The sequence below is a fragment of the Salvelinus fontinalis genome, chromosome 5 (assembly GCF_029448725.1).
Source record: "Salvelinus fontinalis isolate EN_2023a chromosome 5, ASM2944872v1, whole genome shotgun sequence".
NCBI classification, from domain to species: Eukaryota; Metazoa; Chordata; class Actinopteri; order Salmoniformes; family Salmonidae; genus Salvelinus; species Salvelinus fontinalis.
This window is the reverse complement of record NC_074669.1, coordinates 7,376,557-7,403,255: the sequence shown is the minus strand read 5'-3', so window position 1 is coordinate 7,403,255 and position 26,699 is coordinate 7,376,557. Positions and strand designations below refer to the sequence as shown.

At 43.2% G+C, this 26,699-nt stretch overlaps 1 protein-coding gene across 3 annotated transcripts in view; it reads right to left on the bottom strand.

The window, feature by feature from the left end:
- The window catches only part of LOC129855013 (ATP-binding cassette sub-family C member 8-like), a 156,257-nt gene that overhangs the window by 76,827 nt on the left and 52,731 nt on the right, over positions 1–26,699 (bottom strand). For 2 of the 3 annotated variants that reach the window (XM_055922243.1, XM_055922245.1), the window contains 5 exons: positions 25,935–26,183; positions 21,711–21,899; positions 13,932–14,096; positions 13,376–13,531; positions 1,898–2,032 (listed from right to left, as the gene is read on the bottom strand). In XM_055922243.1, coding sequence (XP_055778218.1) covers positions 1,898–2,032; positions 13,376–13,531; positions 13,932–14,096; positions 21,711–21,899; positions 25,935–26,183 — 894 coding nt within the window. The remainder of the gene's footprint in view (positions 1–1,897; positions 2,033–13,375; positions 13,532–13,931; positions 14,097–21,710; positions 21,900–25,934; positions 26,184–26,699) is intronic. The other variant, XM_055922244.1, reaches the window with a different exon arrangement.

Sequence of the window (26,699 nt, the reverse complement as noted above, 5' to 3'; positions counted from 1 at the left end):
AAGTTGGGGAGGATGACCACTCAGGGTTCAAGTTGGGGAGGATGACCACTCAGGGTTCAAGTTGGGGAGGATGACCACTCAGGGTTCAAGTTGGGGAGGATGACCACTCAGGGTTCAAGTTGGGGAGGATGACCACTCAGGGTTCAAGTTGGGGAGGATGACCACTCAGGGTTCAAGTTGGGGAGGATGACCACTCAGGGTTCAAGTTGGGGAGGATGACCACTCAGGGTTCAAGTTGGGGAGGATGACCACTCAGGGTTCAAGTTGGGGAGGATGACCACTCAGGGTTCCATTTGGGGAGGATGACCACTCAGGGTTCAAGTTGGGGAGGATGACCACTCAGGGTTCAAGTTAGAAGGATAAGACACCCTCTTTCTGACTGATGGCTGACACAGGGGCATGTACATGACAGGCCTATCTGGCTTATATGATTATGATGTCATAATGCTTCTTGACAGTGTCATAAAGTGTATTTTCTACAAGTTATTTCAAATAGTTCAACCTTCCCAAGTTCTCTCACGTCACCCCGCTCCTCCGCTCTCTCCACTGGCTTCCAGTTGAAGCTCGCATCCGCTACAAGACCATGGTGCTTGCCTACGGAGCTGTGAGGGGAACGGCACCTCAGTACCTTCAGGCTCTGATCAGGCCCTACACCCAAACAAGGGCACTGCGTTCATCCACCTCTGGCCTGCTCGCCTCCCTACCACTGAGGAAGTACAGTTCCCGCTCAGCCCAGTCAAAACTGTTCGCTGCTCTGGCACCCCAATGGTGGAACAAACTCCCTCACGACGCCAGGACAGCGGAGTCAATCACCACCTTCCGGAGACACCTGAAACCCCACCTCTTCAAGGAATACCTAGGATAGGATAAAGCAATCCTTCTGCCCCCCCCCCCCCCCCCCCCCTTAAAAGATTTAGATGCACTATTGTAAAGTGGCTGTTCCACTGGATGTCATAAGGTGAATGCACCAATTTGTAAGTCCCTCTGGATAAGAGCGTCTGCTAAATGACTTAAATGTAAATGTAAATGTAAATATTATGAAAGAAACATGACTGTAAATAATTCATTACAACAACAACAACAACAAAGATTTAAGAAACAAACTTTCAAACACATTTGAATAAATGTGGGTTTTGACACTCTTTTGTATGTGTCATAACCAGCCATAAAATAACGCAATATATGCCACAACAGGTGTGGATATTTGGGTCATCATGATAGCGTTAAGACCATATTATGACAAGTTATGTCAGCTGTTGTGACATATGACATGGTTATGACAAGTTATGTCTGCTGTTATTACATATTATGACATGGTTATGAACATTTCATAACGTGTTACAACACTGAGTGTCAGGCAAAGTGTTACCATTTGACAGCATGGCATTATGGGAATGAGCAGTGGGATATTGGAGAGAGAGGCAAACAAAGCTCAAAGACATATTTTCTGATTAATGATTATGGTTGAAAAATAATAATTGTTCATAACAATCGACTTTAAAAAAAATGATCAGTAAGAAGCCAAAGGTTATCCATGAGTTTTAGCTGAAGATGTGTGTGTGTGCGTGCTGTCAAAGGATCACATAACATAATACAGCTGTATGACATCTATTCTAATCTCTTCCACAAGGAAGATATGGAACAGTCTACACACAGGTTGTTAGATGGTTGGTCTCCTTGGAACAGTGCTATGTTACAGTCCACACAGAACGCTGTTTATCAAACCGCTAATTGCTTAATGACGGGTGCTACTGTAGCACAGTTGGTAGAGCATGGTCCTTCCAAGGCCAAGACAAAGGGTTTGATTCCTGGGACCACCTTTAAGTAAAATGTATGCATGCCTAGCTGTAAATCACTTTGGATAAAAAAAAAGTCTGCTAAATGGCATATTACTTACCAGAGTGCTCTGCTGTGCTTGGGACAGCTTGGTGGCCACAAAGTACTGGACAGGGGCCAGGACAGCGATGACTGTGGCCCCGATCAAGGCACTGATCCCCAGGAGGTAGTAGAGTAGAATCACCCCCACAATGATCTGGACAATACACAAACTAGTTCAGGGTTTTTAAACCTTGGGAAATGTTGAGATCAGGGAAAATATTTGATTGTATGTCTGATTGAACATTTAGTTTAATGGAACATGACACTCTCTCTCTCTCTCACACACACACACACACACACACACACACACACACACACACACACACACACACACACACACACACACACACACACACACACACACACACACACACACACACACACACACACACACACACACACACACACACACACACACACACACACACACACACACACACACACACAATATGCCATTAACCAGAGAGTGGTAGGAGATGAGATAACTGTGTTGAATAATGACAGATAGGTAGGAGATGAGATTACTGTGTTGAATAATGACAGAGAGGTAGTAGATGAGACTCCCGTGTTGAATAATGACAGAGTGGTAGTAGATGAGACTACGGTGTTGAATAATGACAGAGAGGTAGTAGATGAGACTACGGTGTTGAATAATGACAGAGTGGTAGTAGATGAGACTACGGTGTTGAATAATGACAGAGAGGTAGGAGATGAGACTACGGTGTTGAATAATGACAGAGTGGTAGTAGATGAGACTACGGTGTTGAATAATGACAGAGCGGTAGTAGATGAGACTACCGTGTTGAATGATGACAGAGTGGTAGTAGATGAGACTACGGTGTTGAATAATGACAGAGAGGTAGTAGATGAGACTACGGTGTTGAATAATGACAGAGTGGTAGTAGATGAGACTACGGTGTTGAATAATGACAGAGAGGTAGGAGATGAGACTACGGTGTTGAATAATGACAGAGTGGTAGTAGATGAGACTACGGTGTTGAATAATGACAGAGCGGTAGTAGATGAGACTACCGTGTTGAATGATGACAGAGTGGTAGTAGATGAGACTACGGTGTTGAATAATGACAGAGAGGTAGTAGATGAGACTACGGTGTTGAATAATGACAGAGAGGTAGTAGATGAGACTACCGTGTTGAATAATGACAGAGAGGTAGTAGATGAGACTACGGTGTTGAATGATGACAGAGTGGTAGTAGATGAGACTACCGTGTTGAATAATGACAGAGAGGTAGTACATGAGACTACCGTGTTGAATAATGACAGAGAGGTAGTACATGAGACTACCGTGTTGAATAATGACAGAGGGGTAGTAGATGAGACTACCGTGTTGAATAATGACAGAGAGGTAGTAGATGAGACTACCGTGTTGAATAATGACAGAGTGGTAGGAGATGAGACTACCGTGTTGAATAATGACAGAGAGGTAGTAGATGAGACTACCGTGTTGAATAATGACAGAGAGGTAGTAGATGAGACTACCGTGTTGAATAATGACAGAGAGTGGTAGGAGATGAGATTACTAACTTCCACGATGAATACAAGGCCCTCCCCCGCCCTCCTTTTGGCAAATCTGACCACGACTCCATTTTCCTCCTCCCTTCCTATAGGCAGAAACTCAAACAGGATGTAGCCGTGTTAAGAACTATTCAACGCTGGTCTGACCAATCGGAATCCACGCTTCAAGATTGTTTTGATCACGCGGACTGGGACATGTTCCGGGTAGCCTCAGATTATAATATTGACGTATACACTGATTTGGTGAGGGAGTTTATAAGGAAGTGCACAGGAGATGTTATACCCACTGTGACTATTAAAACCTACCCTAACCATAAACCGTGGATAGATGGCAGCATTCGCACAAAACTGAAAGCGCAAACCACCACATTTAACCATAGAAAGGTGACTAGGATTATGGCCGAATACAAACAGTGTAGTTATTCCCTCCGCAAGGCAATCAAACAAGCAAAATGTCAGTATAGAGACAAAGTGGAGCCGCAATTCAACGGCTCAGACACGAGACGTAGTAGCAGGGTCTACAGACAATCACGAACTACAAAAAGAAAACCAGCCACGTCACGGACACCAACGTCTTGCTTCCAGACAAACTAAACACTTTCTTTGCACGCTTTGAGGTTAATACAGTGCCACAGACGCGGCCCACTACCAAGGACTGTGGGCTCTCCTTCTCCGTGGCTGATGTGAGTAAGACATTTAAACGTGTTAACCCTCGCAAGGCTGCCAGCCCAGATGGCATCCCTAGCCGCGTCCTCAGAGCATGTGCAGACCAGCTGGTGGCTGGTGTGTTTACGGACATATTTAATCTCTCCCTATCCCAGTCTGCTGTCCCCACCTGCTTCAAGATGGCCACCATCCTGTACCCAAGATGGCAAAGGTAACTGAACTAAATGACCATCACCCTGTAGGAGATGAGATTAATGTGTTGAATAATGACAGAGTGGTAGGAGATTAGATTACTGTGTTGAATAATGACAGATAGGTAGGAGATGAGATTACTGTGTTGAATAATGACAGAGAGGTAGGAGATGAGATTACTGTGTTGAATAATGATAGAGTGGTAGGAGATTAGATTACTGTGTTGAATAATGACAGAGAGGTAGGAGATGAGATTACTGTGTTGAATAATGACAGAGAGGTAGGAGATGAGATTACTGTGTTGAATAATGACAGAGAGGTAGGAGATGAGATTACTGTGTTGAATAATGACAAAGAGGTAGGAGATGAGATTACTGTGTTGAATAATGACAGAGAGGTAGGAGATGAGATTACTGTGTTGAATAATGACAGAGAGGTAGGAGATGAGATTACTGTGTTGAATAATGACAGAGAGGGAGGAGATGTGAATGAATGAGGAGGAAACTGTCTGGTATAGAAAGATCTGTATCTGGATTTAAAGACAGAAGTACAGTGCATTCGAAAAGTATTCAGACCCCTTGACTTTTTCCACATTTTGTTATGCTACAGCCTTTTTATAAAATGGATTAAATAAATAAAAAATCCTCATCAATCTACACACAATACCCCTCAATGACAAAGTGAAAACAGGTTATTTACATAAGTATTGAGACCCTTTGCTATGAGACTCGAAATTGAGCTCAGGTGCAACCTGTTTCCATTGATCAGCCTTGGGATGTTTCTACAACTTGATTGGAGTCCCCCTGTGGTAAATTAAGTTGATTAGACATGATTTGGAAAGGCACACACCTGTCTATTTAAGGTCCCAAAGTTGACAGTGCACGTCAGAGCAAAAACCAAGCCATGAGGTCAAAGGAATTGTCCATAGAGCACCGAGACAGGATTGTCTCGAGGCACAGATCTGGGGAATGGTATCAAAAAATGTCTGCCGCATTAAAGGTCCCCCGCATTAAAGGTCCCCAAAAACAGTGGCCTCCATCATTCTTAAATGGAAGAAGTTTGGAACCACCAGCTGAGCAATCGGGGGAGAAGGGCCTTGGTCAGGGAGGTGACCAAGAACCCGATGGTCACACTGACAGAGCTCCAGCGTTTTCCTGTGGAGATGGGAGAACCTTCCAGAAGGACAACCATCTCTGCAGCACTCCACCAATCAGGCCTTTATGGTAGAGTGGCTAGACAGAATCCACTCCTCAGTAAAAGGCACATGACATCCTGCTTGGAGTTTGCCAAAAGGCACCTAAAAGACTCTCAGACCATGAAAAACAAAATTCTCTGGTCTGATGAAATCAAAATGGAACTCTTTGGCATGGATGACAAGCGTCACGTCTGAACAAAACTTGTCCCCATCCCTATGGTGTCACGTCTGCTCCCGCTTTTCCTCCCTCTGGTGCTCGAGGGTGCCAGCGTCCCCAACATTGCGCACTCAAGCCACCTTCAGTATGCACACCTGCCTTTCCCTCGTCATGCGCATCAGCGCTCATTCGACTCACATGGACTCAATTTCTTGTGTAATTTACTTCCCTATATCTGTCTGTTTCCTAGCTCTGTTCCCTTCTTCGGGATTGTTTGTCATATATCCTAATTTACCCGTGTGCTGACGCTGTTCCTGTCGTGTTATATGTCTGTTCCTGAATAAATGTTTGACTCCCTGTACCTGCTTCCCATCTCCAGCGTCAGGTCCTTGCATATGGTGAAGCATGATGGTGGCAGCACCATGCTGTGGGGATGTTTTTCAGCGGCAGGGACTGGGAGACTAGTCGGAATCGATGGAAAGATGAATGGAGCAAAGTACAGATAGATCCTTGATGAAAACCTGCTCCAGAGCACTCAGGACCTCAGACAGGGTCGAAGGTTCACCTTCCAACAGTACCCTAAGCACACAGCCAAGACAACACAGGAGTGGCTTCGGGACAAGTGTCTGAATGTCCTGAGTGGCCCAGCCAGAGCCCGGACTTGAACCCAATCAAACACACCAAGACAGTCGTGAAGAGGGCACGACAATGCCTATTCCCTATCGGGAGACTGAAAATATTTGGCATGGGTCCTCAGATCCATGCCAGTTCTACAGCTGCACCATCGAGAGCATCCTGACTGGTTGCATCACCGCCTGGTATGGCAACTGCTTGGCCTCCGGACCGCAAGGCACTACAGAGGGAAGTGCGTACGGCCCAGTACATTACTGGGGCCAAGCTTCCTGCCATCCAGGACCTCTATACCAGGCGGTGTCAGAGGAAGGCCCTAAAATTGCCAAAGTCTCAAGCCACCCTAGTCATAGACTGTTCTCTCTACTACCGCATAGCAAGCTGTACCGGAGCGCCGAATCTAGGTCCAAAGGGCTTCTTAACAGCTTCTACCCCCAAGCCATAAGACTCCTGAACAGCTAATCAAATGGCTACCCGGACTATTTGCATTGTCCCCCCCCCCCCCTTTTTACACTGTTGCTACTCTCAGTTTATTATCCATGCATAGTCACTTTAGAGATAAAGTGACTATGCATGTACATATTACCTCAATTACCTCGACTAACCTGTGCCCCCGCACATTGACTCTGTTCCAGTACGGTATATAGCCTCGCTACTGTTATTTTATTGTTGTTTTCTTCTTTATTTAAATGTTTTATTTTATATTTATCTTTACTTCAGCTGCCAAGCTTGTAGAGTCATACCCCCCAAAAAATTGAGGCTGTAATCGCTGCCCAAGGTGCTTTAACAAAGTACCGAGTAAAGGGTCTGAATACTTATGTAAATTTGAAATTTAAGTTGTATTTATTTTTTATAAATTTGCAAAAATGTCTGAATCTGTTTTTGTTTTGTCATTATGGGGTATTGTGTGTAGATTTATGAGGAAGAAAAACAATTTAATCAATTTTAGAATAAGCCTGTAATGTAACAAATTGTGGAAAAAGTCAAGGGGTCTGAATCCTTTCAGAATGCACTTTAATCACAAGATAGACCCTGCACATCCACACACACACTGTGTCCCTGCACAAACATTCAGGAGAGAGTGTGAGGTTTTTAAAATCAATGCTTCGTCCTTCACAAAAACATGGCGAATCATGAGACCTTTCCAGTCTGTATGCCTGTATTAATTGCATTCTTCACCACAGAAACTGCATTGAACATGATGGATTAGTCATGTTGGTTTCATTCACCTGGCCTTGGCTCCTTTCCTGTCTTGGCATCTGTATGGTAATGCTAATAGATTATGATTTAACTGGGATATAACGACATCTTGATGGATGATTAATGTGTTGTGTTCCTCCACCTGGCCTTGGCTCCATTTTTTACAGTATATTACCGGATTTACCCATGCAGCGACATATTACCCCGTGTTCTTTGCACATTTTCATATTTACAATAACATTTTGGTAATTTAGTGGGTGCTCTTGTCCCTAGCAATTTAGAGTTTGTGCATACAGTATTATTATCCATTAATGAAAATGTTGTAGTTAAGGATACATTGGTCTTCAAATTAATTTGAACTACAATAAGATTGCTTATGATATATGTCTGGATTGTGCCAATACAATACTGAGATGTTGACGGTAACTTGTTGCCAGAGCAATGAAACACAGTACAATACACACCATTAAACAGTAAGATAAGTATTTCTACAGTATTCTACTATAATTCTAAGAGATTATAGCAAGCAGGTTAGCTATATTAATTTGCATATTACAGAATATTAATGAATACTAGGTGTTTTATTTCACTTGTATTTCTAGAGGCCTAAACAAAGGTTTCCAAACTGGCCATGATTACAGGAAAAAACAGAGAAAATGGACATGAGCATGCCGGGAGATGTGTTTCGATGGGTCTGCCATGTAGCATGCTTCTGTTTATAATGTGAGCTGCTCAGAATGTGTTGACAGTTCTTTCTACCTCTACGTTTTTGAAAGATACAACGTTAACCATCGCGAACTACAAAAGTTTAGCACATTTCTCAACAACATTGATTCCCTGAATTTAGCAAGTGCTATTGACAGATAAGTTGTGAAAAGTGATGGGCTACTTTCTGCACATGCCGCGGTCAGTGTGAACCAGAGTGACTTGACGCAACGCTGGCCAAACGCGATACTACAAACAAAATAGAGTTAAATGGTTCCAGTTTGCCGTGAAGCGTTCATCCATGTATACGGGAAGAGTCTAGCTACATTTTCAGACATTATAAGTTTCTAATTTAGTCAAAGTCGTTTTTATTGCAAGTTAAATCATACTGTTAGTTAGCTAGCAAACGTTAGCTTTCTGGCTCACTAGCTAACATTGCATGTATGATCTGAGTGGTAATATTATTCAAATCAAAAACCATTTGCATTGCTCATTATAGCCTAATGTTAGCTAGCTAACATTTAACCTAGTTTGTTAGCTTTAGCTACCTGCAGATTCATACTACAGCTATGAGAATGTTTGTATTGGTAGTAGTATGAGTTGGGATTACTCCGGTTCATTCTTTACCTAGCTAGCTACATGTATAAACAAAAGACTCCTCTTTGGGCAGATTATTACATGACCTATCAAATTAGCCAGATGTGTCTGGGGGTGATTACAGCCATCTATTGTATTTCATGAACATGTGTACATGTCTAGACAATAGTAACCAATCCCTTTAGCTAGATGTTGCGTAGGGTAAGCGTCATCTAATAATGATAAAATATTTATAAAATATTTTTATCTACTCTGTTTTTGATACCCACTTCATTGTACTGTTTACACTTTCTGTATCATGTGCATGTGACAAATCAATTTAGATTTGATTTGATATAGCTTGTTTTTACCACAATGCCTTCACTTAAAGAGAAGGGTGGGGCTAAGGCTTAAGAGGGTGTGAACGATGGTGAATGGGTGTAGACAAAGAAGAGCTCTCCAATAAGTGTACAAAATATTCAAGGGCCATTTTCTTAAAAGTGAGGTTACAAGTTTATCAACCTTCAAAGCAGATTTACTTCCCCATTGTTCCTCAACTGCAGTGTATAATATAACATTTTCTAGCTCTGAGTCTCTACTTTTATCCAATTTAAAAAACACCACTTAAAATTGTACTACATAAGACCAAATCGAGGCAGTCGGTCACAAATAGTTCACAAGTAAAAGGTTTAAGACCTGCTACCACTCTGATCTGTTTCATATATACATACAATGATTTGTCAGGGAACTACTGCCACATATCACTTACATTGGTACAGGACTCTCACTAACAGGTGCAACAAATATATCCTCTTACAAGACACGCCTTAAAATATGTTAACTAGTTTGCGATTCTTTCTCGTCCCACAATATTTCTCCACAATGCACCGCATCCACAGTATGCTGCAGTATATATATATATATATATATATATATATATATATATATATATATATATATATATATATATATATATACAGCAAAACAGCAATACAGTTATTTATTGTTAAAAAATAAAATCAGCAATTGCTAACTGATATTTGGTGTTTTCTATCACTTGCACTATAGGCCTTAACAAAGGCTTTTGAACTGACAGTGACTGCAGGGCAAAACAGATCAAAGGGATCTGGCTAGAATTAGAATCGATTGTAATGCTATGTTAGAAGACCAGAGCAGATTTAGGAAGTAGCCAGAGTGAGACTTCAACCTGCAGCACTGTGTCTATGAGTCCAACACCTGAACCTCTTGACGAGGTCATTGGTATCCAGTATGGTTGTAAAACCTTGGCCACTGCCACTCTGGCAGATCTCATTATGAAACCCTTAAGAAGGCCCTGTGTGCTAAAATGTTGGTGATACCCAATAACTCATTGGGAGTGTGGGAGTGTACAACCTTCTTTATTTTTTCACAAGTTTACTTTTCTGTTATTTAGCACCTTTCTAACTATTTTGTGTGTGTGTCAAATTTGAGCTTTTTATTAGATTGGTTCTCTTAATGTGGACAATCTAGAAAATGGTTTGGAACTCTTTGGAATAGGACTTGGGCACAAACATATGCTGGTTGCTAGAACAAGTGAAACAAATGAAAAGGGAAATTCAATTATAGAGGACCAAAAATATGTGTCACCAAGGCTGCCTGGAACATTATATTGGAACATGGACGCTCTTGAAATCTGAACTCCTTGGAATTGGCCTTATGCACAAAAAGAGGAGAGATTTATAGCGAAGGAGGATCAGAGGCGTAGTAATGCTGCTGAATAATTGTAGTTACAACTAACTACTGTCATGACGTCACCTGCTTGGGTATTGCAAACCCCATCCCCCTCTCCCTGCCTTTCCCTTTCCTCCTTCAACCCATGCTGTGATCACAGAGAGACGTCGTAAATTCCTGAGAATCTCCTCATGGCCGAACAGTATTAAGAGAGAGGGTAAACTATCAGGACAAAGGAATTTTCTCCCACCTCACAGAACTTGAGGTACGAACATATTTCATGTTCCTGCAAAAGTATAAAAGATCGGTGGAGAGTCCAGCTATTAACATGCACATTGGTCACCATGTGGGAAACTCATGAGAGACTGTGGGACTACATTACCATACCGCTGTTTATATAATAACCTCAGATATGAGGTTTACATCTGTTTGTTGTATAAAATGAATGAGTGAGTATGATACTGCTTGTATAATTGTGTAATATGATTTTGGACTGTTTAATTAAGAAAAATACAAATCCCTTTTTGATTTGAACTAAACCCGAGGACCCGCCCCTGAGCCAGTTGGGTCAGACATCCAAGGACAGCCCCTTCCTGCTATCTGAATAAAAGTAAACTCTGAGAAATTACCATTAGACCATGTTTTTCCCCATGGGAGGAGAACTAAGGTTAAGTACCATTGCTGAATCTTTAACCATACCACGTGGTTAAACTCTTAGGCGAATAAGAACAAGTTTTGATATTGACTACTAGTCTGCAGCTAGGAATTCGGTATCATTGAACGCGAAGAAAGACAACCGCCGAAACATCCATTCTATAACGAATGTCACTGAACTATCCACAATAACCGAGACAGAAGGAACTCCAACAGAAACTAACTTCACTCCAACAGAAACTAACTTCTCTCCAACGATCAAGACGGCACACACCGAGCGTAAATATATATACATATATTGATTGCAATTGTTCCCGAATGAGTGAGCGTTCATGTGTAAGGATTAGCATGTCAATTGTTATAAAGAGTATACTCTGTAGTGACTTCTGAATCGACCCCCCATTCTCCCTTTTGTCTAACGAGCCGCCATGCCGGTTCAGCCACTAGGGCATATTTCTCCCATTTCATGTAACCCTTTTTAAGTTTGTTTGTTTGTTTATGCATTTCTGTGAATTAATTAGTTAGTAATAAATAAATGATTTAAGACAATTGATGTATGGATGACTCATAGTGAAGACTGGGTTCGTGCAGATAATCAACAATGTACGACGTTTGGAATGAGACTAACGTGAGGTAAAGTAAATAAATCATTAATTAGAAGACTATTGATCAGATATGAAAATATCTGAAAGGTTATATTGGGAAATTATAACCTTGTAATCTAATAACTTTCCCTGGTGCCCTCGAATCATAGTTAATTAGTTACGTTATTACTCAAGTGATCGCATAATCCCTAATTACAGGAATCTTGGATAAAAACCATAAGTCTTCAATTTAATGATAGCAAAGACACAACACTACTCTCTGCCTTTGAAATACGAGGCCAGAATCAAAATAATGTCAAGGCTGTAAGTCAGAGGGGTTGGTATGGACACACACGTGTGTGAGCTGAGAAAACCATTCATACAAAACACATCCAGTAGTAAGTTGTTTTCTGGCATGGATTCACCCGTTCATTCTCCCCTCATTTGGATAGGAACAAATAGGTAAACTTAACTTCCTAAAGTATTCTTAGCGTAGCCCAACATATTTCATTTAGCTGTTATCATTTTCAATTCCATGCATTATGAACCCCCCCAGACAGTCTTCTTCACTCCTCTACTTAATCCCTAAAACTAATCCTTGCGCCTATAGTGTCAGTCAGAATCACTGTTACACTGTTACTCTAAGTCTGTTTTCTACGGTGGTTTGGCCCTAGGATTTTTACTCTTGTTAAATGCACTGTCACATTGTAAAGAACACAAATGAAAGGTAACAGAATGGAATCTTACTCTACCAGGAAAAAGAGAGAGAGAGAATGTGAGAAAGAAAGAAAGAAAATGTGAGTGGGGAGACACAGCGTTCTCCCTGGTAGAGAGAGATAAGGGAACTCTCAGCTTGAACTAACAAAGAAACTTCTCTTACCAGACAGACTGACGGACTGACTGACAGTCAGATGAGTGCATTGGGCAAACAACAAGACACCCACGACAAGAAGACAAACTAAGGAAAAGTAAAACAATTTTAAAGGCCCCTGGGTCCCCCTGATCCATCCCCTGATCCATCCCCTGATCCATCAGGAGATCTTCATAAAGGTTCTGTATCTGCACCACTGATAGTAGTTCCAGGCTGGGAGATGGAACTATACCAAGGCTGCCTGGAACAATATATTGGAAGATGACATTTGTGAGATCAACTCCTGTTTTTATTTAATAGTCTGGGAACATCAAACCAGTAACTGATATACTTGTATCTCTAAATACGTTTTTTTTTTTTACCCCCAACAGCTTCCTTCCATTTTCATGTACGGATATAGAGATGGGATATTAGAGATCATCACTGCTTAACATTAATTATACATGCTATGGGGCAGGGAGCATAAACGTATACATGCTATGGGGCAGGGAGCATAAACTTGAAGGTCACAGTGTTCTGATGTAATATACAATATGCCATGAATCTACTTCAACTCCATGGGGGCTTCTCCTGAAGTGCTGCTTCTTTTCTGCCTGCCAGGCTTCTTTCCCTTTTCTTACCTGGGTAGAAAAATCCTGGCTTTACCTTTAATACAGTAGATTAGACTAGACTAGAACCAAACTGAATAGACCCGGATAGAATAGAATCAAATAAAACTGTACAGGACCTACCCTAATCAAGTAGAGTAGAGTAGTGTAGAGTAGAGTAGTGTAGAGTAGAGTAGTGTAGAGTAAAGTAGAGTAGAAGAGAATAGGTCTCACCTGGACTGGCATGGCCCACAGGTTGGGACAGAGGAAGAAGAACCACATGAGCTGGTTGGTATCTATGGCCACCAGGTTACAAATCTGTCCTACGGTCAGTTCTCCCATGGACATGTTAGAGGTGCACAGCCGCATGATCTTATTGTAGATCTTAGTCTGGAAGGAGAACACAGCCAGACGCATCAAACCAATCAATGAACCTGTGTTTTTATAGTTACCAGAGGACATAGCCTTACTATAACTCATCTAAAATATGATGTCGCTTGGCAACTTTCATTCTTATTTCCCTCTGCTACACGTGTATAATACCCACAACATAGGAAACAATGTGTGACCCTACCCTTTATGAGCTATACTTAGCTGCAATAGACAGGCACACTGCACAATATAGTGGTATTGACGCTGCAGATGCTTTTCTAGCACTGTTGCTAAGTAATAGAGAATAAGAATAAACGTTAGGGATCAATGTGTGATGTATGTGAAAGTCTACAGAGATCACACTGTAGAGATCCACATTTTTGCCCTGTGGTCCCTACTGTATATAAGCCTACAGTACCTGTATAGCCCCTCGTAAGTTGATGCCGGTCTCGATAGCCACATAATACGAGGCCTGGAGGAAGGTTCTCTGCAGGATGAGGGCAAAGAACAGCAGCACGGCTAGCACGTAGGCATTCGCCAAGAACTCTTGAGAGGAGATAAAGTAGACCCCCAGTAGCTTAATCTGAAAAAGCACAGAGAACTTTTACTTTTACTTCACTATGTTCCTAATGAAAATAATGTACTTTTTACTCCATACATTTTCCCTGACTCCCAAAAGTACTCATTACATTTTGAATACTTAACAGGACAGGAAAATGGTCCAATTCATACACTTATCAAGAGAACATCTCTGGTCATCCCTGCTGCCTGATCTGGTGGACTCACTAAACACAAATGCTTAATTTGTAAATGATGTCTGAGTGTTGGAGTGTGCCCCAGGGTATATATAACCACACAAAAAAACGTCTGGTTTGCTTAATAAGCAATTTGAAGTTATTGTTACTTTTGATACCTAAGTATATTTAAAACCAAATACTTTTACACTTTTACTTAAGTAGTATTTTATTGGGTGACTAACTTGAACAATGTTCTATTAAGGAATCTTTACTTTTACTCAAGTATGAGAATTGGGTACTTTTTCCACCACTGGTCAATTATATACTCCTCGCGTCCTTCTCAAAACCCATTGGAGAAGGAGATATGAGAGGCGGTACCTCTGGCTTTCTCATCCAATGGGTTTTGAGGAGATGAGAAGAAAGGACACAAGGAGTACGCAATTGCAATCTTCCCAGAAGCTACCAGCAGGGAGGGCAAGGGAAAGAACAGCCATTCCAGTATGGTGAGTCTGACTGTGACTGTTATGAAATGGCAGGTAAAAAAAATCTACAGCAGAGATCTACTACTAATATCCAACCACATCTGTTTACAAGAAACTAATCAAGCATCAAAGAGAATATGTACATTAGAGGGGGAAATGCTTTGATTTTCTATAAGGAAATTACTGAATCATTCCTAATCCGCAGAGGAGAATAACTCCCAGAAATTCCTTAATATGATCAATCAACAGTCCCACTTAAAGTCGTCTGAGTGATCTGAGTCATCTGTTGTATCTTATCTAATTACACACCATAACACTCTGGATGAGGCCAGCTATTCTTGGAACACTCTCTCTATCTCTGCACTGTAATGATGATGGATGTCATTCAGTTCTACCAGTGAATCACACCAAGACTGGGGTCATTCCCATAACAAATCCACTGTCTTAAGGAAGTGCAATACACCAACAGAAGTCATCCTTCAGGTGTGAAACCCTAACCTTGGATATTGCCGTAAAGGGTCTCAGGCAAGAGGGATATCTTCTCTCCTATCTCTAAGGAGCCATTCATCCTGGAACATGACAGGTAATAAATACATAATTCTATTAGGGCTATAAATCTTTTAGCAGGTACACCTCTCTCGCTCTCAATTCAATTCAAGGGCTTTATTGGCATAGGAAACATATGTTAACATTGCCAAAGCAAGTGAAGAAGATAATAAACAAAAGTGAAATAAACAATAAAAATTAACGGTAACATTACTCACAGACGTTCCAAAAGAATAAAGACCTTTAAAATGTCATATTATGTTTATATACAGTGTTGTAACGATGTGAAAAAAGGGAAAGTACAAAAGGGAAAATAAATAAACATAAATATGGTGTTACGCTCCTCGTTTGTAGAATGACCGGACCAAGGTGCAGCGTCGTAGGCGTACATTTTCTTTATTAATGTTCCACCAAAAAAACAATAAACAACGAACGTAAAGCTTCGTAGTGCAAAACATGCAACAAACAAAGACAAGATCCCACAACCTAATGGTGGGAAAAAGGGCTGCCTAAGTATGATCCCCAATCAGAGACAACGATAGACAGCTGCCTCTGATTGGGAACCACACTGGCCAAAAAACAAAGAAACAGAAAACCTAGACGTTCCCACCCGAGTCACACCCTGACCTAACCAAACATAGAGAATAATAAGGATCTCTAAGGTCAGGGCGTGACATATGGGTTGTATATACAATGGTGTTTGATCTTCACTGGTTGCCCTTTTCTTGTGGCAACAGGTCACATCTTGCTGCTGTGATGGCACACTGTGGTATTTCACCCAGTAGATATGGGAGTTTATCAAAATTGTTTTGTTTTTTGAATTCTTTGTGGATCTGTGTAATCTGAGGGAAATATGTGTCTCTAATATTGTCATACATTTGGCAGGAGGTTGGGAATTGTAGCTCAGTTTCCACCACATTTTGTGGGCAGTGTGCACATAGCCTGTGTTCTCTTGAGAGCCAGGTCAGCCTTCAGTGGCCTTTCTCAATAGCAAAGCTATGCTCACTGAGTCTGTACATAGTCAAAGATTTCCTTAATTTTGGGTCAGTCAGAGTGGTCAGGTACTCTGCCACTGTGTACTTTCTGTTTAGGGCCAAATAGCATTCTAGTTTGCTCAGTTATTTTGTTAATTCTTTCCAATGTGTCAAGTAAATATATTTTAGTTTTTTCATGATTTGGTTGGGTGTAATTGTGTTGCTGTCCTGGGGCTCTGTGTTTGTGAACTGAGCCCCAGGACCAGCTTGCTTAGGGGACTCTTCTCCATATTTCTGTAGGTGATGTCTTTCTTATGGAAGGTTTGGAAATCGCTTCCTTTTAGGTGGTTGTAGAGTTTAACCGCTTTTTTCTGGATTTTGATAATTAGCGGGTATCGGCCTAATTCTGCTCTGAATGCAATATTTGGTGTTTTACGTTGTACACAGAGGAATTCTACCTGTCTCAATCTTCCCCCTCTCTCTCTCTACCTCTCTCTGTCTCCCTCCCCCTCTCTCTCTCCCCCTTCTCTCTGTCTCCCTCCCCCTCTCCCTCTCTCTCACACACACTTTTTACAGTGTTATAATGGAATACAGCTGACTCCTGTTCCGCGTGTATGTCAAATAAAATACTTTGTTTGAGTGCACTCCCATGCATAGTTTCGAGTGCTCAGGACATCTGGGTGCTCCATTCCACGCATTCACAATAAGCAAATTTTATTATTTTATCTTTATTTAACTAGGCAAGTCAGTTAAGAACAAATTATTATTTTATCTTTATTTAACTAGGCAAGTCAGTTAAGAACAAATTATTATTTTATCTTTATTTAACTAGGCAAGTCAGTTAAGAACAAATTATTATTTTATCTTTATTTAACTAGGCAAGTCAGTTAAGAACAAATTATTATTTTCAATCACGGCCTAGGAACAGTGGTTTAACTGCCTTGTTCAGGGGCAGAATGACAGATGTTTACCTTATCAGCTCAGGGATTCGATCTTGCAACCTTTCGGTGACTAGTCCAATGCTCTAACCACTAGGCTACCTGCTGCCCCTATTGCCAAGTTCCATGAAAATGCATTTATCAGTTGACTACACAGCCTTTTCTTGTCAGTCTAATGGTGATATTTTTAACTTAATATCTCTCTTTAATCTTTCATCTCTTCCGGGGGCGACTATTTTAGTCTACCCTCGGATCAAACACACTGTCAAGATGGAGACAGAGGAGAACACCATATGCCTTCTATGAGTGACTACAGACAACATGGCCACCCAATGTTTCCAAATCAGCTCCTCTTTAGAAATTCTATTGCGTAACTAACTCAGTGACATTCAACAAAATCATCAAAGAACCTTTCTTCAGGAGAGGGCATACTCCTGGAGGAGAGGGCATACTCCTGGAGGAGAGGGCATACTCCTGGAGGAGAGGGCACACTCCTGGAGGAGAGGGCATACTCCTGGAGGAGAGGGCATACTCCTGGAGGAGAGGACATACTCCTGGAGGAGAGGGCATACTCCTGGAGGTGAGGGCATACCTTATTTGCCTTCTATAAGGAGCTACAGCAATATTACACTATGCAACTCTGTGACTTTCAAACCAATAACTGAGAATCTATCATTACAGCAGGAGAGGGGATCTGACTGGGGTCAGTACAGGAGATCTGGCAGATTGACAGATGCGTCCATGTCCTTCTCTGAGTGGATTGTGAGAGGAGTCAGAGAGACAGACAGACAGCAGCACACCAGTCATTAGCCTCAAGGATTTCACCTTTGAGGACAGTTGTGCTTGGAGGAGGATAGTAAATGTCATATCAGAATGGAGACCTGGGCTTGTATCCACAAAGCATGTCAGAGTAGAGTATTGGTCGTAAGTTATGAGAATAGAGACATTTTACTCCTAGTCTTATGGATAAAAATAAAAGCTATACATGAAGCCTCATTAATCATAAGAGTCACACCTAGTCGGCAGATATTTAGGACACCTCATAACCAGTTAGGAGTTACCAGCAGGTGTCTTGATAATAGAAAAAGGCAGTGAGTTTGTCACGTTCCTGACCTATTTCTGTTAGTTTGTTATATGTGTTAGTTGGTCAGGACGTGAGGTTGGGTGGGCATTCTATGTTTTCTGTTTCTATGTTGGTTTATGGGTTGCCTGGTATGGCTCTTAATTAGAGGCAGGTGTTTGGCGTTCCTCTAATTAAGAGTCATATTTAGGTAGGTGTTTTCACAGTGTTCGTTGTGGGTGATTGTCTCCTGTGTTTGTGTATGTCGTTGCGCCACACGGGACTGTTTTCGGTTTGTTTGTTCATCGTTCATTTGTGTAGCCTATTTTCTCTATTCGTGCGTTCTTCATGTTTTATGTAAGTTCGTCGTCTAGGTCTGTCTACACCGTTTATTTGTTTTGTTAGTGTATTAGTCGAGTTCGTGTTTTTCTTTAATAAATCATGTCGACAAACTCCGCTGCGCCTTGGTTCAATCCATGTTCCTCCTCTTCTGATGAAGAGGAAGAGGAAAGCCGTTACAGAATCACCCACCAATCCAGAACCAAGCGGCGTGAGTTCGAGCAGGATTCTACACAGGTATCATGGACTTGGGAGGAGATATTGGATGGGAGAGGTCCATGGGCACGGCCGGGAGAATATCGCCGTCCCAAAGCTGAGCTGGAGGCAGCGAAAGCAGAGAGGCGGTGGTATGAGGAGGCAGCTAGGAGACGTGGCTGGAAGTCCGAGAGGAGACCCCAATAATTTATTGGGGGGGGGGGGGGGGGGGGGGCTAAGAGGTAGTGGGCCAAGGGCAAGTAGGAGACCTGCGCCCATTTCCCAGGCCTACCGTGGAGAGCGGGAGTACGGGCAGACACCGTGTTACGCAGTAGAGCGCACGGTGTCTCCTGTACGAGTGCATAGCCCAGTGCGGGTTATTCCACCTCCCCGCACTGGTAGGGCTAGATTGGGCATTGAGCCAGGTGTCATGAGGCCGGCTCAACGCGTCTGGTCTCCAGTGCGTCTCCTCGGGCCGTCTTACATGGCACCAGCCTTACGCATGGTGTCCCCGGTTCGCCTACATAGCCCGGTGCGGGTTATTCCACCTCCCCGCACTGGTCGGGCGACGGGGAGCATTCAACCAGGTAAGGTTGGGCAGGCTCGGTGCTCAAGGGAGCCAGTACGCCTTCACGGTCCGGTATTTCCGGCACTACCTCCCCGCCCCAGCCCAGTAACCCCAGTGCCTCCAGTTCCGGCACCGCGCACTAAGCCACATGTGCGTCTCCTAAGTCCTGTGCACACTGTTGTTTCTCCCCGTACTCGTCCTGATGTGCGTGCACTCAGCCCGGTGCCACCAGTGCCGGTACCACGCACCAGGAATATAGTGCGCTTCGAGAGGTCAGTGTGCCCTGTCCCTGCTCCCCGCACTAGGCTTGAAGTGCGTGTCCTCAGTCAGGTGCCTCCAGTTCCGGCACCACGCACCAAGCCTACAGTGCGTCTCAGCCGGCCAGAGTCTGCCGTCTGCCCAAGGGCGCATGAACTGCCTGTCTGCCATGAGCCTGCAAAGCTGCCCGTCTGCCATGAGCCTACAGAGCCTTCCGCCAGACAGGAGCAGCCAGAGCCTTCCGCCAGACAGGAGCAGTCTGAGCCATCTGTCTCCGCAGCGCCATCTGAGCCATCCGTCTCCCCAGCGCCGTCTGAGCCATCCGTCTCCCCAGCGCCGTCTGAGCCATCCGTCTGTACCGAGCCATTAGAGCCGCCCGTCTGTCCCGAGCCGTCAGAGCCGATAGTCAGTCAGGAGCCGCTAGAGCCAGTCGTCAGTCAGGATCTGCCAGAGCCGCCAACCAGACAGGATCTGCCAGAGCCGCCAACCAGACAGGATCTGCCAGAGCCGCCAACCAGACAGGATCTGCCAGAGCCGCCAACCAGACAGGATCTGCCAGAGCCGCCAGTGAGCCATGAGCGGCCAGAGCCGTCAGCGAGCCATGAGCGGCCAGAGCCGTCAGCGAGCCATGAGCGCCGAGAGCCGTCAGCCATGAGCGTCCAGAACCGTCAGCCAGTCATGAGCTGTCCCTTAGCCCGGAGCGGCTATTTACCCAGAACTGCCCCTCAGTCCAGAGCTGTCTCTCTGTCCGGAGCTGCCTTTCAGTCCGGAGTTGCCCCTCTATCCTGATTTACCTCTCTATCCTGAGCTACCTCTCTATCCTGATCTATCCCTCTGTCTTGAGCTATCCCTCTGTCTTGATCTATCCCTCTGTCCCGGTGCTGCCCCTGTTGTCGATGTTACCAAAAGGATTTTGTGGGGGTAAGATGAGGGTGGACATTCATAGGGGGAGATGGAAGCTGGGATTGACTATGGTGGGGTGGGGACCTCGCCCGGAGCCTGAGCCACCACCGTGGTTAGATGCCCACCCAGACCCTCCCCTAGACTTTGTGCTGGTGCGCCCGGAGTTCGCACCTTATGGGGGGGGTTATGTCACGTTCCTGACCTATTTCTGTTAGTTTGTTATATGTGTTAGTTGGTCAGGACGTGAGGTTGGGTGGGCATTCTATGTTTTCTGTTTCTATGTTGGTTTATGGGTTGCCTGGTATGGCTCTTAATTAGAGGCAGGTGTTTGGCGTTCCTCTAATTAAGAGTCATATTTAGGTAGGTGTTTTCACAGTGTTCGTTGTGGGTGATTGTCTCCTGTGTTTGTGTATGTCGTTGCGCCACACGGGACTGTTTTCGGTTTGTTTGTTCATCCATTTGTGTAGCCTATTTTCTCTATTCGTGCGTTCTTCATGTTTTATGTAAGTTCGTCGTCTAGGTCTGTCTACACCGTTTATTTGTTTTGTTAGTGTATTAGTCGAGTTCGTGTTTTTCTTTAATAAATCATGTCGACAAACTCCGCTGCGCCTTGGTTCAATCCATGTTCCTCCTCTTCTGATGAAGAGGAAGAGGAAAGCCGTTACAGAGTTAGTGCTTCCTCCACCATAGATATGACATTACTTTGGAGTTGTTAACATAATGTTATGATATTTCTATATGACCAACCCACAAATAATCTAGACCTACATCCAACAGTATCTCTTGTGCTTTAGACAATGATTTCACATGAGGCCTTATTCACATGAAATGCCTAAATACTGCTAACCACTAGGCTAATAAATAATCACATAAAAAAACAAGTTATGTTCTTTAAAGTTATCCATTTGGAGCAAAACATCACGTTGTTAAAAAATATGTCTAAATTAGGCATGCCTATAAGTTGAAGGCATCTGGGACTTATGTTAACTTGGTTTGTGTAAAAATTATAGACCTTTCAAACGTATGCAAGGTTGTATTCAACCTTTGAGGACGGCTCATAATAATGCCTGGAATGGAGTCAACAGAATGGTATCAAACATGTGGTTGATACCAATCTAGTGACTCCATTCCAGCCATTACTACGAGCCGTCCTCCCCTCAGCAGCCGTCTACTGGTATAGGTATAATGTCTTCTCACCGGGGGCTGTATGCTGCGGTTGTCCTTGCTGATGTGATGGACTATGCCAGAGATACAGAGGGGCCCAGCGAAGCCCAGCAGGTCAGCCAGGAAGCGGAAGGTGATGCTGATGATGAGGGGCCGTCCAAACGCCTGGCGTAGGGCCCTCCAGATCCACTTAGATCCCTGCGGCATAGAGCCCAGAGGCCTCTGCAAGAGGAAGGAGATCATGGTTGTATCAGGAAAAACAGCGAAAAGTCAAATGTCCATGTACAGTCCTACCCAAGTTCCAATTATTCCCTGTGTTTTTTTTACACAAGCAAAACAAGGCCATTCATCAAAAGGCTGTTAAAGGAACATGAAAATATAATTAGCTGGAACAAAAATCTGCATACCCAATGTGATCAGGAGCCAGTGAGAATCACACCCACAGAAAAGGAACCTCCATGGAACCTGGAATTCAGTGTTTAATGGCATTCAGTGTTGAATGGAATTCAGAGTTGAATGGAATTCAGTGTTTAACAGGATGCAATGTTTAATAGGATTCAGTGTTTAATGGCATTTAGTGTTTAATGGTATTTAGTGTTTAATGAGGGGAGAAAGAGAAGTGCGTAGTTCTCATGCTTTTTCTATCAGTGGTTCCTCAGTAATGATGTCTTCCCAGTTTGCCATCTCCTGACTTCAGTCTTAATGACTCAGGCTACTGTGACATCGGCACATCACACGATGGGACTTAACAGAAGAAGTTCAGATCTGACAATACACCAGCATTCAGGCATTCAGGTGTTTGTGTGCAGTCAAATATTTTGTCCCATCTCAAAAGGTTGAAACCCTCCATGTATGCTGCATGAATGCCAAACATTTTGAATGATGAAATATTGATTGTAGTCAACCCCGCTGACAATGCGTTGTGTGATGTTTACACATTTAGAGTTCGTGAAGATCAGGGACAACATCTGGCTACTTTGGCTGCAGAGAGGTAAGCAATCTTAAAGAAGCCTCTGTGTGTGTGTGTGTGTGTGTGTGTGTGTGTGTGTGTGTGTGTGTGTGTGTGTGTGTGTGTGTGTGTGTGTGTGTGCGTGCGTGCGTGCGTGCGTGCGTGTGTGTCCTCCTAGTTTTCCCACTCCTCTCTATGGGGTGCTTGCCTCGGAGGCAGCTTGGAGGCACTCTCTGGTCAGGCTCTTTGATGCAGAGAGCACAGGTGCAGATACATAAATAAACCAAATTTGGTTCTTCTGCTTCTGTTAAATCACATTCACTTCTGAAACTTTCCAGTTTCATGGATACATACACATGTACATGTAGCCCATGGGGATGTGTGGATCTCGCTCCTCAGCCTGAAATGTCCCTACTTGCGCCAGCGCATAGCTAGCTTATCTCTTGGCGCCGACTGGTAAGACGCGTCGGGGGGGCACTGACGCGTGCTAGCAAGCCAGAAGTCTTGGGTTCGAGCTTCATGAATTATTTCCTAAGCAAGCAGCTGTTACATACACGTCACGTACCAAGCCATTACATACACCTTGCGTTCAGGCTCATATAGGATTTGTCACTCTACACACAGGACCTCAGCCAAATCCTAACATGGATTTAATATGTATGCATATATATGGCTTTCTAGTTCCACAGTAATGACAAAATACTCTACTGAAAATCATTCTGACTGCATATGCTAGTGATGCAGTGTAAATACCCATGTGCTTGGTTTAACCCTGCACCTGTTTCAACCCACCCCATGCTCGGGTCACTGCCCTAGGCCCAAGCCAGTCTCTGTGAATAGCCTGTTAGATGCAGACAATGAAACGGTCAGAAGCTGCGAGACACAGCAGCACGCAGCAGGGCACAGAGGTTAAGGGTCACAGAAGGGTCAGGGTTTTCCTTCTGGCAGGAGAGAAGGATAAGAGAGATGGAAGGATGAAGCAGAGGAGAACAGGAATACTAAACTAAAAAGGGGGCAAAGGTCATTCTCATTCTACTGTGAATGATGGAACTCTCGGACCCCACGCAGGGGGAAAGCACTTGACTTTTCATGGGAAACAAGTGGGAAGTGTGTGCGTGAGGATTTGACAGTTCAGTTTTATAACAAAAGAGAATAATGATTACCTGGAAGATCCATCTCAGTTTAATTGCTGCAATTAAAGTGAGATGTCAAACCAGGACAGGCCATTGGAGAACAACTCAAATGGATGCTTTTTAATTCATTATTCTTATTCCCATTTTCACACAATCCAACTTGACTGACACAAAGCAATGGAAACAGGATGTCATGCTTCAGGAGGAACATCCAAATCAACCCAAACATACTGTGCAATCTGCTTTTATATAAAAGGCTTGATCATGTATTTATTCGTCGCTGTGTGGAACATTCAAGCTCACCTTATAAAGCTTCTCTCCCAAACAGCAAAACTCTGCAGAAAAATGTCCCCTTATGTCATATTTATCTTTTTAGGGACCGTATTCATGCTGTACATTTGCATGATGTTATAAATCAACATTTACAATAATTGGTGAGGGTTCTCTCTCTCACTCTCTTTTCTCTCTCCATGTCTATTTATCTCCCCCTCTCCCTCTCTCTCTCTCCCAGCAGATCCCCTGGTTATAAAGCGTCTCTGCCAAATAACAAAACTCTGCCAAACAATTTCCTCACAGCAAATTGGCCAGTGTTATCTAGTGTTGATTTTTCAGTGCAACATTTCTAGTGTTGATTCAAGAGAAAAATGAACTCTCTAAGAGTGAAATGAACACTCAGTGGTGTAAAATAACCCCAGTGTTGGTGTTAATAACTAGTGCTGAGTGTGAGAGTGTGATTGTGTCAGTTTTACTCTGTGGAGCGTTAAACGTTCCCATCAAAACCACCTCTATCGTTATCATAATTCCCAGCATGCTCTACTGCAGGTAGACATTTTTCAGGTTGTTTTTAATATCTGTGTTTTTGCATGTACATTGATTGATTGATTAATCATGCAACACACAGATACATAACATACATTTCACTAAACTAATTCAATCAGTTAGTTTGATTTATTGCACCTGTTAGTTTAAATGGTTTACGTAGTCTCCTCGCTATGTTCCTAATCCAGGCAGTCATTCTGAATGCAGGTTGCAGATGAATACAATTCCAACTCTTGGAAGTCCTAACTCTGGATTGTGATAGGAATTACACATCACTAGTATAATATACCTTGCAGGCCTGATGTGGCCTGAAAATCAAGAGATTTATAACACCACTGTGTTAAGGTAAAACTTTGCCATCAAATGAAGGTCTTCTGATATATTTGAAGAATTGTCCTAAAGAGTTCAATTGTAACAATAAGATTCACCTCCAATAGGAACTAGCTGAAGCCCACAGGACAGAACATGAATGAATTCAACAACGAGCTCTCTATCACTACCAAATACAGTCATGGGTGGTAACGCTACAATTCACTGGACAATGCAAGGCACACTGGAAAACTATATTGGAGGTGTGAATTTTAGGGGGCGTGGCTTCCAATTTGTTGTTTTCGGCCAGCTGTGAGTTGAAGGGATGAACATGTGGTCTATGATTATGTTAATCTCGCTCACTCTCTTTCTTTCTCTCTCCATGTTTCTCTAGCTTTCTCTCTATCTCTTACCCTACCCTTTCTCTCTCTCTACTCTCTCTATCTATCTCTTACCCTACCCTCTCTCTATCCCTCGCTATCTCTTACCCTGCCCTACCCTCTCTCTCTATCTCTTACCCTACCCTCTCTCTATCTCTTACCCTACCCTCTCTCTATCTCTTACCCTACCCTCTCTATATCTATCTCTTACCCTACCCTCTTCCTATCTCTCTATCTATCTCTTACCCTACCCTCTCTATCTATCTCTTACCCTACCCTTTCTCTCTCTCTCTTACCCTACCCTCTCTATCTATCTCTTACCCTACCCTTTCTCTCTCTCTCTTACCCTACCCTCTCTATCTATCTCTTACCCTACCCTTTCTCTCTCTCTCTTACCCTACCCTCTCTATCTATCTCTTACCCTACCCTTTCTCTCTCTCTCTTACCCTACCCTCTCTATCTATCTCTTACCCTACTCTCTCTATCCCTATCTCTCTATCTATCTCTTACTCTACCCTTTCTCTCTCTCTCTATCTCTTACCCTACCCTTTCTCTCTCTATATATATCTTACCCTACCCTTTCTCTCTCTCTCTATCTCTTACCCTACCCTACTCTCTCTCTCTCTCTCTCTCTCTCTGTGTGAGAGAAGTAAAGTAGTAGTACTACCTTTACCCTCTGGCTCTCGAAAGCCTTGCGGAGCTTCAGGTAGTTGGTGAGGGCTCGCATGGCGATTGGCAGCTTGCCGATGACCTTGAGGTCGATGGGGCGGCGGTGGGCTGCTGTGATGAATGTGTTCATCCACCAATAGGTGGCCTTGGACAGCAGGTTGACGAAGGGCTGCAGGAACCTCACCCCCAGGTCCTGCAGGTCCTCTGGAGGCTTCACCTCTGTAGCCTCAGTGAAACACAGGTAGCGCTGTGTGAAGGGTCATAGGGAGAGAAACAGAAGGAGAAAAATATTTTGCTCATACAAATGTGAACAATGCAATGAACTACGCTACTAATTCAAAAACAGAAATACTCATTGTAAAAATTAATGAAACATACAAGTGTTATACATCGGTTTATAGATGAACTTCTTGTTAATCCAACCACGGTGTCAGATTTCAAAAATATTTTACGGCGAAAGCAAACCATGCGATTATCTGAGAACAGCGCCCAGCAGACAAATCATTACAAACAGTAACCAGCCAAGTAGACGAGTAACAAAAGTCAGAAATAGCGATAAAATTAATAATTTACCTTCTATAATCTTCATATGGTTACACTCACAAAACTCCCAGTTACCCAATAAATGTTAGTTTTGTTCGATCAAGTCCCTCTTTATATCCAAAAACCTCAGTTTTGTTAGCGCGTTTTGTTCAGTAATCCACTGTCTCAAACAACATCCGGTGAAATTGCAGAGCGTGAAACTCAACAAAACAGAAATTAT